Genomic DNA, 25,876 nt, shown 5'->3' on the forward strand with positions numbered 1-25,876 from the left:
ACATGGCACTACTCATCCAACCACGCTGAGGCAGCGTCCCGAATGCCACAACTAGAAGGACCCACAACTAAAAATACACAACTATGGACCAGGGAGCTGTGGGGAGAAAAAGGAAAAATAAAATCTTAAAAAAAAATAAAGGCAATGATTCTAAAGTTTAAAAAAAAAAAAACTACAATTTGAAAATGTTCTTGATCAGGCTATACATCGTCTCGTAGACAGCTGTAGCCAGCTGACGAGGTGTCAGTTTTACAGGCAGGCTGAGAGATATATTCATCAAACAGCGAACAAAACACAATATAGAAAAGGGTAATTGTTGGATGAGGCAGTCCTGTTCTCTTGGGCCTCTTCTGCACCTACCCATCTTGCTGCGTGTGCCATGACTGCAAGGCCTGACAACAGTTTTGCCTGGGCCATTTCTCAGGATTTATGTAGCTAGTAACCTTGAGGACAAGTAGCAGCCTTGCTATAATAGCATTAGATTCCTCACTGCAACACCAACTCACTGCGTACGTGGCATTCATCTGGGCCCATTGTGTTGGCCCTGTGGAAGTGGGACAAGGGCAACTGGCACAAATATGCTGATGTTCATTCTGCATGTTGTGCTACGAGTAGTAAAGTCCTTTACCTCTGACCCAGGAGTCTCATGTCTTCGTCAGCATCCATGAAACTATGACAGGCTAACTTACTGGTTTGTAAGTAGGGTAAAATCAAATCCCAACATCTTTGGCAGCAAGGATGGAATGCTGACAGAGACATGATTTTCTGCAAGAGGAACTGTGGGCCAGGAATATAAGACCCGCTGGAATCTACCTGGAAGTGAATGCTGTCACCCAAGTGATAGGTAAAGGATGGGGGAAAGTCAGGGTTCCCACTGTCCTACCTATTACTGAACTGGAGTTGAGCTCATGTTTAGAGGTTTGGCAGTAAGAGGTAGGATTGAAACCACTTGTCCAAATGGTGCCTTGATTGTTGGTAACTCCCGCAGGCACGCAGAGGAAGGAATGTTTTCATGGCAAGGAGTCATCAATTCCTAGGGCCCTACCTGACAAAGGCAGTATGGCTGCAGCTGCTGAATCAAAGAGTCTCCAAATGTAAAATAAATGGTATCAGCAATAAGAATCTTGCTGTTTGATTGACAGCTTTGAGTAGACTGAAAACATTGGGTTGAGCTGCAAGCAATCACAGCACTGTTCAAACACAAAAGTGAATGCAAAGCCTTGCTTAAGAGGGCAGAGCAGCCTGCCCTCACCGCCCTGGGCCCTGCCTTAGCCAGCAGTGAGGACGAGGTGCTGCATGTAGGAGTGTCAGAAGGTGCCAAAGACTGCGGGGTAAAACGTGGTGGTGTGCATGAAGAAGAAAGAAGGCCCTGGGCCTTGGGTCTCTCTCGACGCTGACAGGCATCACCACTGCCATGGTAGAGGTAGTTGTGCCAGTGAAGCAAGGGGCTAAAGGAGAAAAAAGGCCAACAATTAAGTTTCCTCCCAGCAGGCTAGCCTCCACCACCTCCTGGCTCCTCACCCTCTTGGTTGGGGGTTAGGGTGATTTGCCACCTGCTGTAGCTCCTCACACACGTTGTGGACTCCTCTGTTAGGAAAAGCATTTGGACACTCTGTAATGAGGAAGGGAGGCTTCCCTTGTGGGTGGGTCCCTTCCAGTGATTCAGTGTAACGTGTGGCGTCCAAATCCAAATGTCAATGGAATTGATGTGTTATGTGCTACAAGTACCTGTCTCACAACTATCAGTGGGGGTTCTCCCGCTCAGGGACTGCCATATAGAGAGAAGTGAGAGTGGGGCATAAATTGCTCTCCAACCTGCCTCCTTGTCCCATCTGTGGTAGTCCAGCAGAAACAATAGAGAATCCCAGGAGGAGAAAGTGAAATCACTCCTTTTGTTAAAGATTTAACGGCAGCCAGAATACTCAGGCCTTTTCCCAGCACACCATCGCCACCTGCCTGACACAGCTGCCAGTACACCCTTTTTGGAGAAAGAACTATTAACCTGCTCCTAGACCTCTTGAAGCTGAGTGCCTGACCCACGAAGGCCTTGTGACTCGCTGGTGTGACATCTTCACTTTGGGGTAGGTCAACTGGAACTGGGGAATTATTACAGGCCCAACAGACTTTGCAAGTCAAGCAGAAATGTTATATTTGAGACTGCAGCTGGCCTGACCATAGCTGTAAGTATCTTAACTTTACATGAGAAATTAGTGGCTACCCCTTTGGGGGATATTTTGTGCCCAACTTCACTGCCTGAGCCAAAGCCACTGGCTTAGTGGGGGTCTCAGTTCACAGAATGCCTGGGCTTGGTTCAACTGCTTGGCAGCAATTTCTACCAAGTCTCAGAAAAACCATCTTGTAGCTATAGATAAGATAATGCTAAAATTTATAATGCAAGGCAAAGGAACTAAAATAGCTAAAACTATTTTGAAAAAGAAAAAGCAGGAAGAATCATTCCATTCAGTTGCAAAACTAGAGTAATCAAGACTGTTTGATATGAGGGGAGGGATAGACACACAGACCAATAGAAGAGAACAGAGAATTAAATGTGGCCCCACACAAATACCATCCACTGATTGTGAAAAGGTGCAAAAGCAATAGAATGGAGGAAGAATAGTCTTCAAGAAACGGTGCTGGGACAGTGGGTTTATAAGACTGGCAAAAATATGAGCCTCCGCCTAAACCTCACGCTATATAAAACTTAAAATGGATCATAGATTAAACATAAAATATAAAACTTCTAGAAAAAAACATAATAGATAATTTTCAAGATCTAGGTTAGGCAAAGAATTCTTACACTTGATACCAAAAGCATGATCCATAGAAGAAAAAATTGATAAATTGGACTTCATCAAAATTTACAACTTTGCTCTGCAAAAGACCTTATGAAGAAAATGAAAAGATAAGCTACAGACTGGGAGAGAATGTTTGCAAACCACATATATAGAATGTATAAAGAACTCTCAAAACTCAACAGTAAAAAGACAATCCAACGTACAAAGGATAAAAGACATGAAGAAACATTTCACTGAAGAAGATATATGACTAACAAACACATGAAAAGATGTTCAACATCACTATGCATCAGGAAATGCAAATTAAGATTACAATAAGACACACCACACATCTATCAGAATGGCTAAAATAAATAGTATCAACACCAAATGCTGATGAGGATGCAGAGAAACGATCACTCATACATTGCTGGTGGGAATGTAAAATGGTACAGCCACCCTGGAAAATAGTTGGATAGTTCTTTAAAAACTAAGCATATACTTACCATGTGACCCAGCACTTGCACTCCTGGACATTTATCACAGAGAAGTGAAAACTCAGGTCCACGTTAAAAACCTGTGCACAATTGTTCATAGCAGCTGTATTTTTAATGGCCAAAAACTGGATTCCACCAAAGTGCCCTATGGTAGGTGAATGGTTAACTGTGGTGTATCCATGCAATGGAATACTACTCAGCAATACAAGGGAACAAACTATTGACACAACTTGCAACAACTTGGATGGATCTCAAGGGCATTATGCTGAGTGAAAAAAGCCAACCTCAAAATGTCACATGCTGTATGATTCCATTTATATAACATTTTTGAAACGACAAAGTAATAGAGATGGAAACATATTAGTGGCTACCAGGGGTTAGGGATGCTGGGAGGCAGGGAGATATGTGTGTGACTATAAAGGGGTCGCACAAGGGACATCTTGGTGGTGATGGAATAATCTATATCTTGGTTAAAATGGTGGCTACATGAATCTACACATGTGATAAAATGACAGAACTATACATACATATTGTACCAATGTCAGTTTCCTGATTTTGATATTGTGCATTGTGTAGGAGATAACCATCATCAGAGGTTATGCCCATCATTGGGACATTACTAATAGTAATAGGAGATTATAAACACAATAAAAAAAACTCTACTGAAGTAGTGGAGATAGGATAATCTGAAACAATGGGTAATCCAAATGGCGTATGTGACTATAGTGCTTGTAGTTAAATTCAAATGTCTTAGTTGAGACCTGTAAATTCAGTAAAATCTAGAAATGAAGCTCTATGATAAACGATTCTAGAGAGACCAGAAGAGTCCATCTAATTTCCCCATCCTCCCCGCTGCACATTCATCCATGCTGGAAATGGCCCTTTCTTATCTTCATGCCAGACACTGAAGTGGTTCGAACTCAAAAGGCTTCCCTGGGAGCAAATAGATTGCTTGAGATAGAATTTCCATAAATAATTATGTACAGTAAATTCTGTAGAACTTGAGAGTAAAATTTGCTAGAGTTGCCAAGTGTTGTATTTGTGAAAGAAGATAAATAGACAGATGTGCTCCCTACATCTATCCATTATACATAGCAGAATTCTCATAAATTCAACTATGCTTATCCGGCGGCTACCAAAAACAGACTTCCTGAAACAATTTGATAGCTTTTATACTTTGATAAAAATTAATTCAAACACACTGTGCTTGTCAACTCATCTATTAGGACCTTACCATTTCAATCATGTAAATCAGGGGTTGGCAAACTTTTTCTGTAAAAGACCAGATAGTGAATAGAGTTTGCAGGCCATACAGCCTCTGTTGCTACTCTTCCATTCTGCTGTTGCAGCACAAAAGCATCCATAGACAATAAATAAATGAATAGCTGTGGCTGTGTTTTAATAAAACTTTATTTATAAAAACAGACTGGATTTGACCCAGGGGCCTTAGTTTGCTGACCCCTGGTATAAATGAACTATTCATATGTATAGTGTTTGTATTAGAATTGGTACCAGGGCAGTTACTATCTTGATAATATTCTCCCTGTAAGCATTTCCTCCAAAGCATGCTTCCTACATTTTCCCCCATAAGATAAAGCCTGAAAGTTGAGGTTCTTTTTTTTTCTCCTTGAGAAAGATTAGCCCTGAGCTAACATCTGCTGCCAATCGTCCTCTTTTTGCTGAGGAAGACTGGCCCTGAGCTAACATCCGTGCCCATCTTCCTCTACTTTATATGTGGGACACCTACCACAGCATGGCTTGCCAAGAGGTGCTATGTCCGCACCCGGGGTCCGAACCGGGGAACCCCAGGCCGCTGAAGCAGAACGTGCGAACTTAACGGCTGTACCATCGGGCTGGACCCAAAGTTGAGGTTCTTTATCACATGACACAACCATTTCTCCACATAAATCCTTCTCTAGTTCCCTTCCTAGACCACCTGAAGCACACCAGGAGTGGGGTCACTTCATGCCTTTGTTCATCCTGCAGACGTGACTTATATTCTTCCTACAGAAGCAAGCAGCAGAGAGTGGCTGGGCCAACACTTGGAATTAGAAACAGGTGAGGCAGGGTTGTAGCCATAGGTTTGTTTGGCCATAGGGATTTAAAAGCTTGAGCTTTTACATCTCTTGAAAATTTTTCTCATCAAGCATTTCACACCAACATGTTGTGAGCCTCCAAGAGGGATATAGAGATCCATCCAGTCTGTGACCTTCAGGAATGTAATCAAGCCAGTTATAGAAGACATAAGATATGAAATAAGTCACTGAAAAATGTTATAGGACTTCTTGTTGATTAATGGGTATGGAGTTTCAGTTCTGTAAGATGAAAAATTCTGGAGATTGCACAATAATGCGAATGTACTTTAATGAAATGTATACTTAAAAATGGTTAAGATGGTAAATTTTATGTTATGTATATTTTATCACAATTAAAGACAAAATGATTTTTTAAATATTATGAGACTTCAAAGGAGGTCAGTTATCCCAGACAATCAGAAGAAGTAGTCTCTGAGTTAAGCTCAGATGTATAGGTGGGGCAGTAACAACAGCAGCTAATGCTCTGTGCCAAGCCCTTCCTGTATGGTGACTCTGCTAATACTCTCTGACCCCTCCTCCGCTCTGACCTCTGAAAGCCAGGAGAAAGGCAGAATTCCTTGGTTTATCTTACTCTTAAAAAATAGTCAGATGCCAAAATATTCCCACAGAATGTCGAAATCAAGAGAAGAGAAAGGAGTAAACACAGGTTTCTGTAATCAATTTTATTTATGTAGAGTGATGTAGTTTACAGCTTTAAAGAGCCCCTGGAAAACTTCAACAAAGTATTGGGCATCTTACAAACGTTTTTAAGTATGTAATTATGGTACTCATCTTTTGAATTTATAAAAATCAGAAATGTCCCCCAGAAAGTTTTGAGGTGTGACAATGGAACTAAAAACATAACAGCTACAGCTACCATTTACTGAATGCTTGGTTTCACTTGAGAAAACAAATAAGTATTTTCAAACATTTTTTAAAATAAGAGGGCTTACAAAGTGGTAACCTCTGCATGTCCAAGCCTGGTGACACTTCACAGTGTCCCTCTCTCCCCCCCAACACAAGCCAGCCTTGGCCGCATGACTACCGTAGCAGTCCAATCAGTTCCAATATAAAAAGCAAAAGGTTGATTATGTCCAAGTAGATGTTCAGGGCAGCAAAAACATACTCTTCAGGGTCCAGGTCAGAATGATGATGTTGCCCTCCCACCATGAGCTGCACATCCATCACCATGTACTTAGAGAAAAGAAAGAAGAATTACCTACTTAAATTGTATATTCCTAGCAAATAAGTGTCCTAAATTACTGGAAAAATTATTTTAGTATCAATAAATATATTGCAGAAAATCAGCTTGTGGCTATATCTGTTATTCTTACAGCCTCAGTCATTCACGATGTCCCCAAGTTTGTACTTTATCTATTAAAGCAAGTACTTCATCCTCCCGAAGCTGGCGGGGAGAGGGGGGCAGGGGACGTGGATGACAAATCTATGAGCCTTCCTCTCACAGGTAAGGTGATGTATTTGAAGGCAGATGGGAAAGTGGGAGAGTAAGATGAACTGGGATCCAGTTGTCTCCCCCCAACCTCAGGGTAAGAGGGCTCAGGACACCACCCAAGATACAACCAACCCACAGGGAACCCCAGTTGGGATTCTGACCCCTGGAAGCGTTTGGGAGTGTGGCACCCCACCTCACCCCCACAACTCTGGTAGTTAAGTCTCCTCTCTCTCACCACCCCCTGAAAAATTTTCACTTTCCCTCTCCTGCTGTTTGTTTTGTGTTGGGTAGACCTGCCTGAGTCTAGAATAGTGTTCCTCTGCCTCCAAACTGGCAACAGAAACACCAACATACTTTTGCATGGAAACAAACTATGCCTAAAGCAGGACATAAGAGCTACAACAGCCAGCATCAACACACAAAGGCTGAGATCATAAGAGTAAAGGAAAATGAGTGTGAATCAGTTCCTTTCATAACAGGAGAAGAAATAAGAAAACTGAAATATACATAGTTAACCTCCTGGTCTAAATTTTTCTAACATTTGAAAAATAAGACATAATTTTAACAACAAAAAGGAACATGATGAAGTAAAATGTGGAAATTCTTTAAGCTTGGTGATAATACATGAGGTTCATTACACCATTCTCTCTACTTCTGGGTATGTTTGGAAATGTCAAAAATAAATAATTAAAAAAGTAAAACCCTAAGAGATGTGACATGATAAAAGTATATAATGGAATACCATGCAGCTTTCAAATAGAATTAATCAGTTCCCTGCTGCTAATATGTGGAGACCGCTATTTTTAAGTGAAAAAGCAAAATCAGAACACTGTATATAATATAACTATATTTATATAAAAAAAGATATATATGTGTGTGAATAGCTTCGAACACAATATCAAAGGAGAAGAATAAAGTTGGAGGACTGTTGCTACCCGACTTCAAGACTTACTATACAGTGTTAATATCAAGAAAGTGTGGTATTGGTGAAAGAATAGACAAACAGATCAATGGAACAGAACAGAGAGCCCGAAATTGACTCACATAAATATAGTCAATTGATCTTTGACAAAGGATCAAAGGCAATACAACGCAGCAAAGACAATCTCTTCAACAAACAGTGCTGGAAAAACTGGACGTCCACATGCAAAAAAGTGACAATCTTACACCCATCACAAAAATTAACTCAAAGTGGATCATGGACTCAAATGTGAAACACACAACTATAAAAAATCCTGGAAGATAACATAGGAGAAAACCTAGATGACCTTGGGTATGGCAATGACTTTTAGATACAATAACAAAGGCAGGATCCATGAAAGAAATAATGGATAAGCTGGACTTCATGAAAATTAAAAACTTCTTAATGTCAAGAGAATGAGAAGACAAGCCACAGACTGGGAGAAAATATTAGTAAAAGACACATCTGATAAAGGACTGTTATCCAAAATATACAGTGAACTCTTCAAACTTGACAATAAGAAAACAAACAACTGAATTAAAAAATGGTCAAAAGAACTTAACATACATCTCACCAAAGATATATAGATGGCGAATAAGCACATTAATAGATACTCCACATCATATGTCATGAGGGAAATGGAAATTAAAATAACAATAAGATACCACTACCCACCTATTAGATTGGCCAAAATCTGGAACACTGACAACACCAAATGCTGGCAGGGATGTGGAGGAACAGGAACTTTCATTCACTGCTGGTAGGAATGCAAAATGATACAGACACTTTGGAAGATGGTGGGGCAGTTTCTTACAAAAAATAAATATACTTTTACCATATGATCCAGCAGTCACGCTCTTTGGAATTTACCCAAAGGAGTGAAAACTTTTGTCCACACAAAAACCTGCACATGGGTGTTTATAACAGCTTTATTTATAACTGCTAAAACTTGGGAGCAAACAAGATGCCCTTCAGTAGGTGAATGGATCCATAAATTGTGGTACATCCAGACTAGGGACTAAAAAGAAATGAGCTATAAAGCCATGAAAAGACATGAAGGAAGCTTAAGTGCACATTAAGCGCCAATCTGAAAAGACTACATACTGTGTGATTCCAACTCTATGACATTCTGGAAAAGGCAAAGCTTGGAAACAGTAAAAAGATCAGCAATCAGAAAACTAATAGAAATAACAACTACAGTAAAGTTGTAGGGTACAGAATCAACTTACAAAAATCAGTTGCCTTTCTATACTCCAATAACGAACTTACAGAAAGAGAACTCAAGAATACAATTCTATTTGCAATCACAACTAAAAGAATAAAGTACCTAGGAATAAATTTAACCAAGGAGGTAAAAGACTTATACAACGAAAACTATAAGACATTACTGAAAGAAATTGATAATGACATAAAGAGATGGAAAGAGATTCCTCACTCATGGATTGGAAGAATAAACATGGTTAAAATGCCCATACTACCCAAAGCAATCTACAGATTCGATGCAATCCCAATCAGAATCTCAATGACCTTCTTCACAGAAATAGAGCAAAGAATCCTAAAATTCATATAGGGCAACCAAAGACCCCGAATTGAAGGCAATCCTGATAAAAAAGAACAAAGCTCGAGGTATCACAATCCCTGACTTCAAAATGTACTACAGGGGCCAGCCAGGTGGCTGAGTGGTTAAGTTCACGCGCTCCACTTGGGTTGCCCAGGGTTTCACTGGTTCGGATCCTGGGTGTGAACATGGCACTGCTCATAAGGCCATGCTGAGGCGGTGTCCCACATGCCACAACTAGAAAGACCCACAACTAAAATATACAACTATGTACTGGGGGGATTTGGGGAGAAAAAGCAGGAAAAAAAAGAAGATTGGCAACAATTTTAGCTCAGATGCCAATCTTAAAAAAAAAAAAAAAGTACTACAAAGCCATAGTGATCAAAACGGCATGGTACTGGTACAAAAACAGGCACACAGATCAATAGAACAGAACTGAAAGCCCACAAAGAAAACCACAAACTACGGACAGCTAATCTTTGACAACAGTGCCAAGAACACACACTGGAGAAAAGACAGTCTCTTCAATAAATGGTGTTGGGAAAACTGGACAGCCACATGCCAAAGAATGAAGGTAGACCACTATCTCATGCCATACACAAAAATAAACTCACAATGGATCAAAGATATGTCCTGAAACTATAAAACTCCTGGAAGATAATATCGGTAGCACACTCTTTGCCATCGAACTAAAAAGGACCTTTTCAGATACCATGTCTTCTCAGACAAGGGAAACAAAAGAAAAAATAAACAAGTGGGAATTCATCAGACTAAAGACCTTCTGCAAGACAAAAGAAACCAGAATCAAAGCAACGAGACAACCCACCAATTGGGAGAAAATATTCGCAAATCATATATCCAACAAGGGGTTAATCTCCAATAATATATAAGGAACACACACAACTGAACAATAAAAAAACAAACAACCTAATCAAAAAATGGGCAGAGGAGGTGAACAGACATTTTTCCAAAGAAGATAGACAGATGGCCAACGAGCACATGAAAAGATGTTCAACATCACTAATCATCAGGGAAATACAATTCAAAACTACACTAAGATACCACCTTACCCCTGTTAAAATGGCTATAATCACTAAGACTAAAAATAACAAATGTTGGAGAGGGTGTTTTGAAAATGGAACCCTCATACACTGCTGGTGGGAATGCAAACTGGTGCAGCCACTATGGAAAACAATATGGACGTTCCTCAGAAAACTAAAATTAGAAATACCATACAACCCAGCTATCCCACTACTGAGTATCTACCCAAACAACTTGAAATCAACAATCCAAAGTAACACATGCACCCCTATGTTCACTGCAGCACTGTTCACAATAGCCAGGACATGGAAGCAATCCAAGCGCCCATCGACTGATGGATAGATAAAGAAGATGTGGTATATATACAATGGAATACTACTCAGCCATAAAAACAGACAAATTCATCCCATTTGCAATAACATGGAGGGACCTAGAGGGAATTATGCTAAGCGAAATAAGCCAGTCTGAGAAAGACAAACACCAGATGATTTCACTCACATGTGGAATATGAACAAACACATGGACAAAGAAAACAGTTCAGTGGTTACCAGGGGAAGGGGGTGGGGGGCAGGCACAGGGGGTGAAGGGGAGCACTTAGGTGGTGACAGTCAAGAAATAATGTACAACGGAAATCTCACATTGATGTAAACTATTATGAACTCAATAAAAAAATTAAAAATTAAAAAAAGATCAGCAGGCCAGGATTGGAGAGTACAGGAGGGATGAACAGGCAGAGCACAGAGGATTTTTAGAGCAGTGAAAATATTCCCTGTGATAGTATAATGATGGTTACATATCATTATACATTTGTCCAAACACAAAGAATGTACAACAACAAGAGTGAACCCTAATGTCAACTATGGACTTTAGGTGATTATGACATGTCAATGTAGGTTCATCCTTGGTAACAAAGGTACCACTCTGGTGAGTGATGTTGACAATGGGAGAGGCCATACATGTGTAGGGGCAGGGGGTATATGGGAAATCTCTGTACCTTCCTCTTGATTTTACTGTGAACTTAAAAGTGCTCTAAAAAATTGTCTTTACAAAAAAAAGAAGAAGGAGGAGGAGAAGCAAGTCACCTGGAGGGCTTTCCAGTGAATTACTGACTTTACCTAACTCCAGACCTAGCACAAGGGCCTAGGGGCGCTGTCAATGCATACACCATACTCTTTGTCAAAGGGAGGGAGACATGGACTTACGAGTGAGAAGACCACAGTTCCCAGTCCGGCATACAACAGCTGTGCCCACTGCAAAGAAAGGGAACAACTGTATATTAAGGACAAAATTTGAAATAATGAAAGGGCTCACTTAGTTTGCTGCTGTTAGATAAGGACACAATATTAAGCAAGTCAAATCTGTGGAGGAATTCATCCTTTTTGAACACAGTCATCAACAGCATCCACTCAATTCCATTCGGCAAGCAAATGAAAACTAGCCTTGCATATGCCAAATAAGGTTCATCAAGTAAGTGCTAAACATCTCATGAACAGTAGGGCAAGTAGAATGTACTAGATATGCTCCACTTTTTGCCCCATCCACATAGCCCTTCTAGAGAATCTGTCCTACCGTCAGCCCTTGGAACAGGTAGCTCTGGGAACACAGTGACGCTCACGCTCCCTTGCTAGAGCTGATTGACAAGAGGTAGAAAACGTCCATTTCAACAGCAGCGAATCTCTTGACTGAACAGGAACCTCTTATATGTGACCAGGATCAAACAGATGTGCCAGGCCAGTCAGAAATCAATTCTCAGGATAGAGGGATCCAAGCAACAGAGGCTGTTGAACCATTAGCTAATGCTGGAGCTATTACTGTACAAGCAGAGGTGGCCAATCAACTCCGCCCAAGAGAGGAAGGCACATTTCCATTTCTGTGAATCCTGGCTCTTCTTCCCATCTAGGAGTTCCATGAGAGTCTCTGGGTCTTTGCCTCAACCTCGTCTGAGCAGTCTCTGTTCCTTGCAACCAAAACAGCCCTGATCAGACTATGGGACTGGTCTAAGTGTCAAAGGGTTTGGCTCTACATGGAGAGAGTATAAGGAAGTGTGTATAACATCTCAGAAAAATAATGGTATTCACTCTTCAGGATAAGAAAGCTGGTTCTAGAAGGATGGGCAGAACGCTCTAACCAGCAAAGGCTGTTGGTGAAGGCAGGAAATTGGGAGTCAGTGACACAGTGAGGAAGGCACAGTGTTTCCAGACTAAGCTAATAGAAAGAAAACATCTGATTCCTGGAGTCTGAAGAATCTAAAACTTGCCAAAGTCAAACAAGCATGTATACTTAGGACAACAGTCTGCCGAAGTCTACCATTTAAACATATGTGTAAGATTATAAATTGCAGATATTTGTGAAAGAAAATTTAGAATGGAGTTTGTCGTCTAGTAGGAAACAGTTTCTTAACTGTCGTAAGTGGTGTTGTAAAGATCTATGGAACCCACTTAATAAATACTTGTATTATTACTACCAATATCTGTGCTACCATCAATAACAATAAATGGAGAGATGTGGCCTTTTAAGGCATATCTTTGTGATGTTTTTGAGTTTATCTCTAAAATATAGATGCTACCTCCTTAGCAATTCAGGTAGAACTGATGGTTATATGTCTGGAGATCATTTAACAAGTCCACTTATTGCTAGAGAAACTCTTTGATTCAGCGATTGGACCAAGTTGGCCTTCGGGCTTTAGTCAAATGGTCACAGGCCCTGGGAGTGGTCAGTGGACCTGGCCTCCAGTAGGGTCTCCAGACAGGAGCCATTCACAGCTCAAAAACAGGGCCAGATCCTCTGCCTCTACCTCTCCAAACCCTTGCAGCCTCAATTCAGATATGGTGCCATGTGGTGAAAAGAGCATGGGCACCGGAGTCACCCAGATCTGGCTTGGATCCCACCCCTACCAGTTATTCCCTGTGTGAACTCAGATGAATTATTTAATTTCTCTGAACCTGTTTTCTTATCTATAAAATAGATGAGATATGTACTTGTCAGGAATGTTGTGAGAATTAAATTTTATGCTTATGTGAAAAACACATAAGCCTATGTCTGATATCTAGTAAGGAGTCAATGAATATATTAAAGCAATACAAAAAAAGAAAAAGAAAAAAAGCTGGAAGGAACCTCCTCTAGGCTGCTGTCAGAAAAGTCTGAACAAGCCTATCTTTCCACTCCCGTTACTGCGAACAAGCAGCTCCCATGTGGAGAAGGAATCTGACCTGCCCTGTGCGTAGGTTCCCCCAAAAGCCTCTTACAGAAGGACAGCTGTAGTCTAGGGTAGGAGCTCAATCTTCCTGCCCCAGACCTCCTCTCCGTGGCACCCCCAACCACAACACCCTGGGCAGCCACAAGGGCGGAGCTCACAGACTTCCAGCTATCAGGAAGAGAGTGGAACTGACCAAGAGCCCCGGCAGCTGTGCGGTGCAACCCACTGCAGTTTAATCCTGGGCCACACTTTCGCTCCTCAGGATTGGTGGGAGCAGCAGGGCCCTTCCTAGGAAACACGGGACTTCTGTGAATGTTTGACTTTAGCTCAAGGACACCCTGGAGGCCTTGCTGAACTTTCCTTACACAGCACCATGTCTAGAATATTCCCACCTGACCTTCCTTCCCTCTCCTTCACTTGGGGTCAGGTATGCCATCTGGTGTGACAGCTCTCCCAGCCTTCATCACTCCTGCTTTTCTCATAGACATGTCTCCTAAAGTCCTTGCACATTTTACCCATCTCAATGTCTGCTTCTCAGAGAATCCAGACTAAGACAACCAGCACGTCACTCTGTATTTCCAACAATTCTCTGAGGTTTCAAAATGAGATCCCACTTACATATGATCGTATGAAGATTAAGAAAATTCCAAAGATTAAAAGTACGAAGAGTAAAACGAACAGCACTCCGTTTAGCAAGGTGAAATCCCACTGAGGAAATATAAACAACACACAACAACTCAATTATCATCTTTAAGGAATTTCAGGATGTTTAGAGATGCATCTTATACCCCACAGACAGAAACCGAACCATTTGCTAATAATTTACCCTGGCCAATTCTGAGAACTATAGAAATCCATTGGCCCCAACCACTGAAAAATGCTACATAAAAAGTGTTGTACTGACTGGACTTGCTTCAGGAGAGGGAAGATGGTGGGAGTATGGATGAAATAAGAGTCACGAATTGATAATTTTTGAAAGTGGGTAACGGGTAAATGGGGGTTCATTATATTATTGTATTTTTATATTTATATGAAATTTCCTCTAATACTAAAGGTACCTTAAATAAACAGGATGCAAATTTGTATGTATAGTATTATCATAATTATTCATATTTTTAAAAGTATGTGCATGGAATACATTAGTGGAGTGAAATAGACCAAGATGTTAACTGGGTACCATTTTCATGTTTATATGCATATATTTTAATAAAAATATATATACTAAGCTTTCCAAAATTACTGTTAATGATTCTTTTGTAATTTTTAAATTTATTAATATGCTTTTGGGTTTTGCCTTTATAAATCAGTGACCAAATCAGTGTGGGGGAGATTGGGATTTTTTAAAGAAAGGGGAGTATTCATCTTCTGACCTGAGAAAATTTGGATTATGCAGCAAAAGAAGAGCTTTGAATTTAAGATATTTTCTTGCAAGGGAATTTTCCTAATTCCTCTATTTCCCCCCTCACTCCTTACCCTTAACACACCCAGAGAATCATCTAAAGTACTAAGCAGCCAGGTGTGTTTCTCAGACCAGCAGCATCAGCACCACCTGGGAAATGCAGAGTACTGGGCCCTGCCCCAGACCTTCTGAAGCAACAACTCCGGGATGGAGCCAGCAATCTGTTTCCACAAGCCCTCCAGGTGATTCTGACGCCTGCTAAAAAAGTCTGTCTAGAGCTATGCTTTCAATACATAAGGTTACTGAGCTCTTGAAATGTGGCTAGTTGGAATCGAGATGTGCTCTAAGTATAAAATACACACTGGATTTGAATTTTAGTTAGAAAAAAATATAAACTATCTCAATATTTTTGTTATATTGATTACATGTTGAAATGATAATACTTCACATATATTGGTTTAAATAAAATATATTATTAAAATTAATTTCACCTGTTTCTTTTCACTTTTTTAACGTGGTTACTAGGAAAGTCAGAAGCCAGAAGGCGAGGAGGCCATGGAGGTGAGGCCCACAGGCCAGAAGAGAGCAGAGGCAGGAGGGAGGAGAATGGGTCAGCAGGGGCAAAGGAACATATCCACACACTCCTGTACAGGAAACAGAAATCTGTTTCGATAATACGTACTTTTGTTTGAAGAGCAAATAAAGTGAGCGATAACGTCAACAGAGCAGTTGCTGCCGTTGCCCATAACACTTCCTCGGCATTATAGAAACTAAAACCAGAGACTGCAATTAGCATTCACATACATTCAAAGCAAAGCACACACAAAAAAAGGAAACGTGTATCAAAGACTTACACTGTCACGGCTCCTAGCAGCAGACCTTGAAGAACTGTCTAAAAACAAAATTCACAAGAAATCAGAAGCCTGATTCCCGAGGCCCAGAATCTGGAGGAGATGATTTGATGTGTGTGTGTTTTTGCAGGGTCTAGGGAGCAAGCGGGAGTATGCAAAACCCCAGTGCACAAAGTGACAGGGCAATTGATTATGGGAAATAAATAGGAGGACTAAACATTTCCTTAACCTTCCCCCTGAGACTGACAGGAGAAAATTCTTTTATTAGTAAAAATTTCTCAGAACACAACGGTAACTTTCAACATATTTAGTGAGTTAAATATATATTAATTAGGAACATGGAAATCAAGGTAAATATTTATCTGTAGACCGCATTGCCATTACTCAAATGGGGCCGTCCACACAGATTGTATCAGAGCAGGATGTGCTATTTCTACTAATGCCTCACAAGCAGTTTCAGTCCCGTCCTCTCCCATAGTGCTTGGGTGAGAATCAAATACTTCAGACCTCAGAGGTGGGATGAGGATTGCGACTTTCTCAGGACCAGGGGATGGGGCTGGAGGGCATCTACCTACAGAGCATGGAGCTGCACCTGTAGGGGCCAATCCAGGGCTCAGAAGAGGGCTCTGCTGGGGCTGTGTTGGGGCTGGAGGTTTCCCATGGAGCCAGGGATGGGGCAGTGTGAGAGAGAGGCATGGGCTGAGAGCCAGTGGGCAGTCAAGCCAGAGGATGAGACCTAAAAAGGCAACGAGGATGTGCCCAGGCCCGCAGGCTCCAGGACAGCCGGCAGGCTGTGTGAGAACTACAGTTAGCAGTGGCTACAGGGCCTGAGGACATTCCCCTGCTGGTAGGATGCTCCATCAGAGGCAAATCCAGAGACTCAGCTGATCCGCTGGTTCACAGCAAGAGCCAGGAAAGAATCCTCCAGTCTCAGGGAGTAACAATGAGGACACATCCTAACTGCAGTGCTAGGACTGCTAGAGGGGCTTTGAGCTTCTCCAGTCGGCCGATGAGGTACAATCAGATCAGAGACCAGAAAAGAACTGGAGTACCGAGAGTGCTAGATTGCCTCTCTGGATTTCCCAAACCCAGTGGGTAATTGCCTGATTCTCTCGTTCGTTAAACTTACCAGAGTAAGCTGGTTTTATTTCCATTATAGGTTTAAAAAAAAAACGGAATAGATTTCTATGTACACATGACATTTTAATAATGTGCTTGCTTCCGACCTTCCTCTCAAGATTAATTTTCTTCTTCTTCTACTTGCTCAATTGTGTCATATTTCTCCATCTTCAGCAGCACATGAAAGAAGTGTATGTGTGTGTGTGTGTGTGTGAAAGAGAGAGAGACAATGGAGAGGGGGAATGAGGGGGAGAGGGGATGATTTCAAGCTGGAAGCCACCCTTCCGTTTGCTGAAGGGTAGGAGAGGCGTAACCAGAGGCCTCAAAAGTCAAACCTGCCTGATGGCGTCAAGAGCTCAGAACACAGGCTCAAGAGGGCAAAATTCTACAGGACAAAAGCTGTCTTCAGTATGTGAGTGTTTTCCCTTTTTCCCTCAACTCCTTTTCTGAAATGGTTTTCTCCATATGTTTCTTGACACTTGGGCAAGACATAAAATCTAGAAAATATAGCTAATTCTTTGCCCCTCTATAATATTTCTTCTCTTAACCTGTTACCTACTTTGGGATAAAGAGAAAAACGTCAGAGCTGAAAGCTTCCTTTGAGACCAATAAATTTGATCTCTTCTTGTAATAAACTTTAAAACCATTGAAAAGTTTAAAAATTCAAAATTTTCTGGAAAAACACCCCCCCCACACACCCCTGCCCCATGGCCACTGCTCCAGGATTCCTAGTATCTTCCTATGTCTGGCTCTTAGCCCCCACTCCTCCTGAGTGTGCTCTATGCTGTCAGTACAGCAACTGCGAGACCCCACTTACTCACCTGGGCAACGAGCAGGATATCCATGCCAACTAAGCAAGGCCCCTCAATGCTCTGGAAGCTGAGGACATGCCTAACTGTGGGCATGAGAGAGACAGTCTTCTCCAGCCTCAGGAGGAAACTATTCTTCCCAACACGTAAATTACCCTGGACGCTGCACTGCGTGGATGCTGAGAATCTCCTCACTGGCCATGTGTTCTTGCTCGGTTTGACCACCAGGAGGCGCAGATCCAAATCTAGGCTCATCACACTCAAGTGCATAGGACCATGCATTTTGTACGCTTATCAATCGCTGGCTTTATTTTCCTACCCTTATTTTTTATTCCATCAAATTCCTCCACAAATTGATCTTATACTTTTATATTGTGGGCATTTTTATAAGCTACCTCGAATGTGATATGGAACCAGAAGAGGAATAAATTAATCGGTAAGTAAATCTTCACATGAAAGGGTGGTCAACAGCGCTTGGGAGGAAACGCGAACTCTCCCAGAGAGAATCATTTGCCGACTCACTGAATCACACTGAGACTGTTCTCGATTTTCCCAAGAGGAACAAATGCTTACTATCAGTGAGTTTCAGAGAGACTGCTGGCTCCAGGAGGCAAGAGGTTTGGCCTGACTGGGAAGCGGAAAGAAGAGTCAGAAAAATGGGGAATGATTATTCTGTTATTGGGTCTCTGAGGAGGAGCCCTGTGACCTTCCAGGAAGCAGAGTCCTGAGTCGGGAAAGGAGTAAAATGATAGAAATTTAGGCTTTATTCAGGTTTTAAAAATCTAGGAGCTCCAGGTACTCCTGAAAGCTGGCGAGATCTTGGAGTCCTTGTGGGCGGCACAGAAACGAAGCCGCTGCAAGAATGTGAGCCGCACAGTTTTCTGTGGCCCAGAGCAGCTCTGATCCACAGAGGAAGGGCCCATGTGGTGAGGCCTTGTGAGTGGAAGCCCACAAGGAGGTTGGCAACTAGGAGCCGGATCTTGCATAAAAAGCTATGGCCAAGGAATAGAAGCCCTCCAGCCCCCAACACTCTGGCGCTGAAAAAGCCCGATTGAAGAAAGATACAAGGCAGGGAAATGAGGAGAACCTGAACTGAGATGGCTTCTGCTCCCAGTGAGAGGTGAAATAGAAATAAAATACATTTTATAAAAATAAAGAAAACTGCATTTCTTGCACAAGAGTTTGTGAGCTAAATGTGGACCCACACAACAAAAATGTGTTTGTTGTTTCTGGCAGAGGCCCAGTTACAGTTAGGCTAACTGTTTCTGAAATGGAGCCCAGACTCAGGAGTGGGTTCTCCCCTGTGGCCTCTGAGAGGCACGGGTGCCAGCATGAAGGAGTAGCCCAGGGTCCCCAAATTCTCTAGCTTATTAAAAGGGTGTGGATACTATCTCATAAGTAAGTTTATGACTTCATTACAACCAGAATTCAGCCAAGAGAACATCTCACAAATAATTTCTAACTGTATTATTCCTCAGGAAGATTCTCTACAATAAAAGGAATGGATTTAATAATGTGACAAAAATATATTTCAGAGGTGAGCTACAATGAGTGCTGACAGGGTTTACTTACAAATACTCCCAGGAGAATGTAATTTCCAGGCACCTGACGGCGGATTTTCCCACAGCAAGCAAGTATAATAAGTACAACAAAAAATGCTGGCCTGAGGATAATTTAAAACCACGTGTTATTTGTTTCCAGTGCTTATAGCATAAGATATAGGTAGGTAGATAGTGATATATATCATTATATGATATTATCTGGTAATAAGTATTATAAAGTAAACAAAAATGTAGATTATTACCTTTACCTTATTTCTTTTTCATCTTTTAAAACTAACTTTTTTCATTGCCATCCACAGACAGCTTGTAGGTTCTTTTTTTAAATTTTTATTTGGAAATAATTGTAGATTCACAGAAAGTTGCAAAGAGACAGAGAGGTCTCTAATACCCTTTACTCAGTTTCCCCCAATGGTTCCATCTTACATATTTATAGCATAATACCAAACCAGTAATTTGACATGTACAGCGTGTATATATAATGCTGTGTCATACAACTGTGACACGAATCTATGTGCAGATATGTGTCCCCAGCGCCACAGTCAAGATTCGGAACTATCCCATCATTAAAGCATCAGCAAAGAGCCACCTCGTGCCGTCCCTTTACAGTCACACACACGCACACACACACGCAACCACTAATTTGCTTGTTTTCTATCTCTATAATTTTGTCATTTCAAGAATATTATAGTTTTGCCTAATTTTACCTAGTTAAAATCAATAGCTAGTAGAAAAACCACTTTTTATTAAATCCAATAATACTTACAAGATTGCATAGGTGAACCAGGCATGGTTGCGCACCCAAACTCTTAAAGCCTTCCTGATTAAAAAAAATCAATATAGTTTTACACAATAAGTAGTTTATTTTGCTAACGAATGTAATATTTAAGGAGAAGTAAAACAATGTCATGAGAAGAAAGGGAGAAATCCTAATGATTGATGATGACAGATGAGGAGTGAAACAGTTAAACATATAACCATCTCTTGCTCCTTAAAATAGATTCATAAAAAGATACAGTCATAAGTGGTGAGTCATATTTGGATAATGCAAATGTCCTAGTGAAATTTTTTTAATTAAAAAAATACTGAGATTGGGTATGTGTACAAAGCAAAAGAAATCAACTTCTCATATATTTGTTTTGTAAATACAGATTTTCATATGAGGGGTTTAAGCAGTGATGGCTCATAATCCCTGAGATAATTTCTGCATTTAACAGTGTTCCAGCCTCCAAGGGCTCCATAATCTCACCTTTTTTTCTCTATCCAGTTTTATCTGTGGAATAGCTCAGGGAAATTAAAAAAAAAAAAATAGTGCCCAAAATAAGAGTAAGAAAATAAGTTCTTGGTTTAGGAAGTTGAAGTAAAATTCTCAAAATCCACCAACACTTTAGTCTAGGAGTTGCCTCAGAAAAACAAAGCTATAGAAATATCGTGTCCTATGAGTGGTTCAGAAAAAAATAAATGCTTTTTTAATGATCAATATTAAATAGAGCTGATTCAATAAGAATTAATGTAAACAACTTAATATTTAATTTACATCAGTAATAAAGACTTACCAGAAAACAAACACGCTGGTAATTGCCACAGTGACCACCAACTGAGCTGACAGGATGAGGAACACTTTTACAATGAAAGCTGAGGAGACAAAAAACATTTTTATAACACAATAGTCAAAAGTAAAAATATAAATGTAATTACCTATTGTTGATACTTGACGAAATAAATTTTTCCTCTGATTTTTTGAGGATGGGAAAAAGAGTGTTAGTTTAAAGTCAGCAAATAGGATGACAGCAAAAATACAGCTCTGCAGAACTTCTGGAAAATACTCAGTCCGTATTGCCAGACGTGTTTTACCAGAGATCTGAGGGTTTATCCATGGAAGCCCCAAAATTTTAAAGACAAACTCAGAGATTGAATTCTTTATTATGCACACCCCATCCTCCTTAGGACCAACAGTGATCTGAAAGTCTTGGGATATCACAGGCCCACCATCAGGGACCCAGTTACACCCCTGCACAGAAGGGAGAACAGCGACGCCTCAGGGACTGCTCGTGGCCAGGGCGTTTACCCCTCTGGGAATGGACTTGGGCTGCGGGGGGTTTACAGAGCTTTCCCACCACTTTTCTCTTCAGCCTTACCTGCCTTTAGCAGCTCCTTTCCCTTCTACTTGTGCAGAAACTAGATCACCTCATGAATTGTAAGTAAGACTAAGGAGTTCCAAGTGAATGGCGTGCCGAAGCAGAGTGCAGAGTATGTTCACATCTCTTTTCGCTTACTTCCTACTTCACAGGTTTTCCTGAGGCCCTCTGAATATGGTGCTGGTAATGACAATTTATTTTTTTGTGGCTTTATCCCAAATTTGAAAGGAAAAAAAAAAATAAAGAATGCTGTTTAAAGTGGACTTACAGGATCATCAGCTATGTCCTTTTGCTGGTCTGTTTCTGTGCATAGGAAGGGTGACAACAAAGAAAGGGGACTGAGCTATCTTAATCAAAATACCAGAACATATGTACCCAAATGTATGCTGCCTACATTACAATATTCATTTAGCTAACATTACTTTCACATCTACTATGTGTTGGGGACTGTGAGGGAATAAATTAAATGTGGCTCAACGTCATAAGACTAGACATATAATAGATCAAAGGAGTTGAATTGAGAGCCCAGAAATAATCGCTTATATTTATGGTCAACTGATTTTTAACAAATGTGCTAGAACAATTCAATGGAGAAAGAATAGTCTTTTCAACAAATGGTGCTGGACAACTGGACATACACATACAAAAGGATGAATTTGGACCCCTTCTTCATGTCATACATACACAAAAATTAATTAATTAGTTTAAAATGGACTATAGACATAAACATAAGAAATAAAACTCTTGGAAGAAAGCATAGGTGTAAATCTTTGTGACACAGATTAGGCAATGATTTTTTTAGATATGACATCTAAAACATAGCAAAAATGAAAAAAAACAGATAAATTGGATTTTATCAAAAGTAAAAGCTTTGTGCTTCAAATGACATCATCAAGAAAGTGAAAGAAATCCCACAAACTGGGAGAAAATATTTGCAAATCATGTATCTGATAAGGGGCTTGTATCTAGAATACATAAAGAACACTTACAATTCAATAACACGAAGACAATTAACAATTAAAAATTGGCAAAGCTTGGGTAGTGCCCTCCCACATTGACACTGGGTTTGGCCACATGACTTCTGTTGGTTAGTGAGACATTACTATGTGTGCTGCAAGCAGAGGCTTGATAAACCACTTGCACGTTGGGGCTTGCCCACATGGTATATTTCTTCTTGGGACCCAGCTGCCATGTGATGAGAAGCTCAAGCCACAAGGAGAGAACCAACAACCAACACCAGCCGCCAGCTGTGTCAGGCAGTCATAATGTCCACTGCAGCCTCAGCCACCGTCTGATTACAACTACATGAGAGCCCTCAATCAAGACAGTATAAGAACTGCCCAGCTGAGCCCAGTCAACCCACAGAATCATGAGAGATAATAAAATGGTTGTTATTTTCTAAAAAGTGAGCAAAGGATTTGAATAGACACTTCTCCAAAGAAGGTATGCAAATGGCCAATAAGCATGTGAAAAGATGCTCAACATCATTAGTCATTAGGGAAATGTAAATCAAAACTACAATGATATGTCAATTCACAGACACTACAATGGCTATAATAAAACAGACAAAAACAAGTGTTGATTAGGATGTGGAGAAACAGGAACCCTCATACACTGTTGACTGGAATGCAAAATGGTACAGGCACTTTCCAAGTTTGGCAGTTCCTGAAAATGTTAAACAGGGTTTACCATTTGGCTCAGCAATTCCTAGGTATTCACCCAAAAGAAAAGAAGATATCTGTCTACACAAAAGCTCATATATGAATGTGGATCACAGCATTATTCATAAGAACCCAAAAGTAAAAACAACCCAAATGTCTGTCAACTGATGATTGGATAAACAAAATGTGTTCTATCCAGGCAATGGATAAGGCCATAAGAAGGAATGAAGTACCAACACATGGGTTACAATGTGGGTTAACCTTGAAAACGTTATGCTAAGTAAAAGAAGGCAATCACAAAAGACCACATATTGTATGATTCCATTTATATGGGATATTCAGAATAGGCAAATCGATAGAGACAGAAAGTAGATTAGTGGTTCCCAGAGGCTGTGGGGACGAGAGGATGGAGAGTGACAGATAAAGGGGATGAGTTTCTTTTAGTAGTAATGGTTGCACAACTCTGTAAATATACTAAAAACCATTGAATTGTACACTTTAAAAGGAGTGAATTTTATGATATGTAAATTTTATCTCTATAAAGCTGCTTTAAAAAATTGTAGCCCCTCCCCAGCCCTGTAACTCTTGATCCATTATCCTGCTATACTTTTCCTTTTTTTCCATAGCACTTCTATCTTTCTATGTACTATATAATTTTTTAAGTATATAATTGTTTTTAAGTATATAATTTTTTAAAGGGGAGGGCCTAGCCTCTGCCATCCAGGAGAGGCAGATAAAATAACTAACTCTAATGGTAGTGAGGAAGCTTTACATATGTTTTCAAGTATAACCCTTTATGCTTCATTTCCTCATCTGTAAAATGACACTACCACTACTTCATTGAGAGGGTTATTGTAAGGACTAAACGCAGCGATGAGGGCTTGGCACCTGTGGTGGAGGTGGCTAGTTGCTTGGTGACATCTATTTTCCTCACCTTCCTCACCATCTAAACTAGATCTTGTTAAAGGTGGCAATGGATCCAAGTGAAAAACTACAGATAGAGGTGGCCACATGCCCCAGGTAGGGTAAATGACATGTAATTGGAAACCCCTGGGTGTAGTTTCTGGGAAAGCCTCTGAAAAGAGGTCAGGTTTGGCTGATTCTTAGGACATCTATCCATGAGTGGCGCCCCCTGGAGTTGTCAGGGCAGCAGACCAGCCTTGGCCTTCCTTTGCCTTTGCCTTTGCCTTTTCCTGCCTGGAATGTTAGAACTTCAAAAGGCATCTTTCCAGCCACAAGCTGGAGGGTGAGGGTCACAGGGAAACTGTAATGGGATTTAAAGCTCATAGTCCACCTTCAAGTTGTCCAAGCCCTAAGAAGGTCTAAGCGGGGCGGAGTAGTCACTGGGTACCTGTGGCATTTGCCTTGAACTGCCTACCTTCAAACTTCATATTTCATGAAAGAATAAAAAACTTCTCATTTATTTAAGCCACAGTTCTTTAGGTTTCTGTTACTCACAGCTGAATATATTTTCTATACAGAATGAATATGTAGGGCATTGAATTAATATTCTTTAAAACTTAAGCCAATATTATGGTATCACCTTGTATGTAGGTAAGAACATTCTACAATCAATGACTAATCTGTATTTCCTAAGAAAACCACAAGTCATTCACCACAATATATTTAGTATGAATTTCTGAATGCCCTGGACAACTTGGGGGCCATCTATTATAGAACCCTACATCATGTTTCATGGTAAAGTATGACTGGGAAAAACTAAAAGTAAATTAAATCTTTCTGACAATCCATTCTGTGGAAACATTTTAAGAGAACATTTGCTTTTCTCTTCCAAAAAGGTATTTCTTTATTCTCACCTCTGCGGACTGATGAGTCTGAGAATGGGCCGGCTGCAGCATTGTTGTCATCTTGGGTGGTCTCCTCTGAAATTTCTACCACATATGAATCCCCTTGGCTACTAGTCTTTGAGTGTGGATGCCCACGAGATATTTTTGGCTCAGATGAAGGTGAAGTTCTGTGACCAGATTTGCTCTTGGTTTTATGATCTGCTGTTTTCCGGACCAGCTGTTGATGATCTCCAGAACTGAAGTCTATTGGCTCACTGATCCCCAAGTCCATTTTCCTGGAGAGGGAAAGCTGTTATTCAGGTCCTTACGATCATGCAACTACCACCTTAGCATCCTCATAACATTCAGATGATTTTTTCTTAGTTTTAACTCCCTTGGCTCAGTACTTATCAAGTCAGTGCTTAATAAATATTTGTTGAATCAATGATGAACAAATACTTTTAAGATGAGGCCTATAGAGAAAAATAACTTACATTCCCTTATAAAATTAATATGTTTATAAATACATTCAGCAAGGAGTTACATTCCCTCTTATGTGCCAGGTGTGGAGCTGTTCTCATCTCCTCTGTCTTCAAAGAGCTTACATTTTGGAAGAGAAGATAATCAAACTAGCAATAAAATGAAAGACAATATAAGCAGGACCAGGAATAATGGAGGATGATACAAGAGCTCCTAATGAAGTCTGGAAGAAGATGCAGGGAGTAGAAGAGGCTGTCAAAAGCAACCAGAGAAAGTGAGGTTTAAGCCCAGACTGGAAGATGAGTTGGAGCTGGTCAAGTAAAGAGGTGGGGAAAGGTTTTTCCAGGCAAAGGAATCAGCCTGGACCAGCACTGGAGAAAGGAAGCAGAGAAGGTAGGTCCCAGAAACAGAAGGAAATTCATGTGGCTGGAGCAGGGAGTTCTAAAGGGAGGGTAGAATGAGGTTAGACAGAGGGAAAGTAGGGGCAGGTCCCTGAGGGGCTGGAAAGCCAAGTTCAT

The 25,876-nt window shown here is 40.7% G+C and overlaps 1 protein-coding gene across 1 annotated transcript; it reads right to left on the reverse strand.

Annotated features, from left to right (window-relative positions):
* Positions 1-6,309: 6,309 nt before the first annotated feature.
* On the reverse strand, positions 6,310-25,170 carry LOC124243520 (protein lifeguard 1-like). The gene is made up of 9 exons (XM_046669129.1): positions 24,909-25,170; positions 20,849-20,927; positions 20,059-20,112; positions 19,306-19,396; positions 15,809-15,846; positions 15,637-15,724; positions 14,174-14,263; positions 11,562-11,609; positions 6,310-6,540 (listed from the first exon to the last, which is right to left on the reverse strand). Exons 1-9 carry the CDS (start codon positions 25,168-25,170, stop codon positions 6,388-6,390), a joined length of 903 nt encoding a protein of 300 aa, XP_046525085.1. The 3' UTR covers positions 6,310-6,387.
* Between the last annotated feature and the right edge of the window lie 706 nt (positions 25,171-25,876).

This window comes from Equus quagga, chromosome 8 (genome assembly GCF_021613505.1).
Source record: "Equus quagga isolate Etosha38 chromosome 8, UCLA_HA_Equagga_1.0, whole genome shotgun sequence".
Taxonomy (NCBI): Eukaryota; Metazoa; Chordata; class Mammalia; order Perissodactyla; family Equidae; genus Equus; species Equus quagga.

Excerpts from the sequence above, each read along its gene's own strand:
- LOC124243520 (XM_046669129.1), bottom strand. The coding sequence starts at position 25,170 with ATGGACTTGGGGATCAGTGAGCCAATAGACTTCAGTTCTGGAGATCAT. Across the intron at positions 19,397-20,058 it reads TGGTTCACCTATGCAATCTT|GCCAGCATTTTTTGTTGTAC; the intron begins GTAAGTATTATT and ends AATTATCCTCAG. Across the intron at positions 15,847-19,305 it reads ACATTCTCCTGGGAGTATTT|ACAGTTCTTCAAGGTCTGCT; the intron begins GTAAGTAAACCC and ends TTTTGTTTTTAG.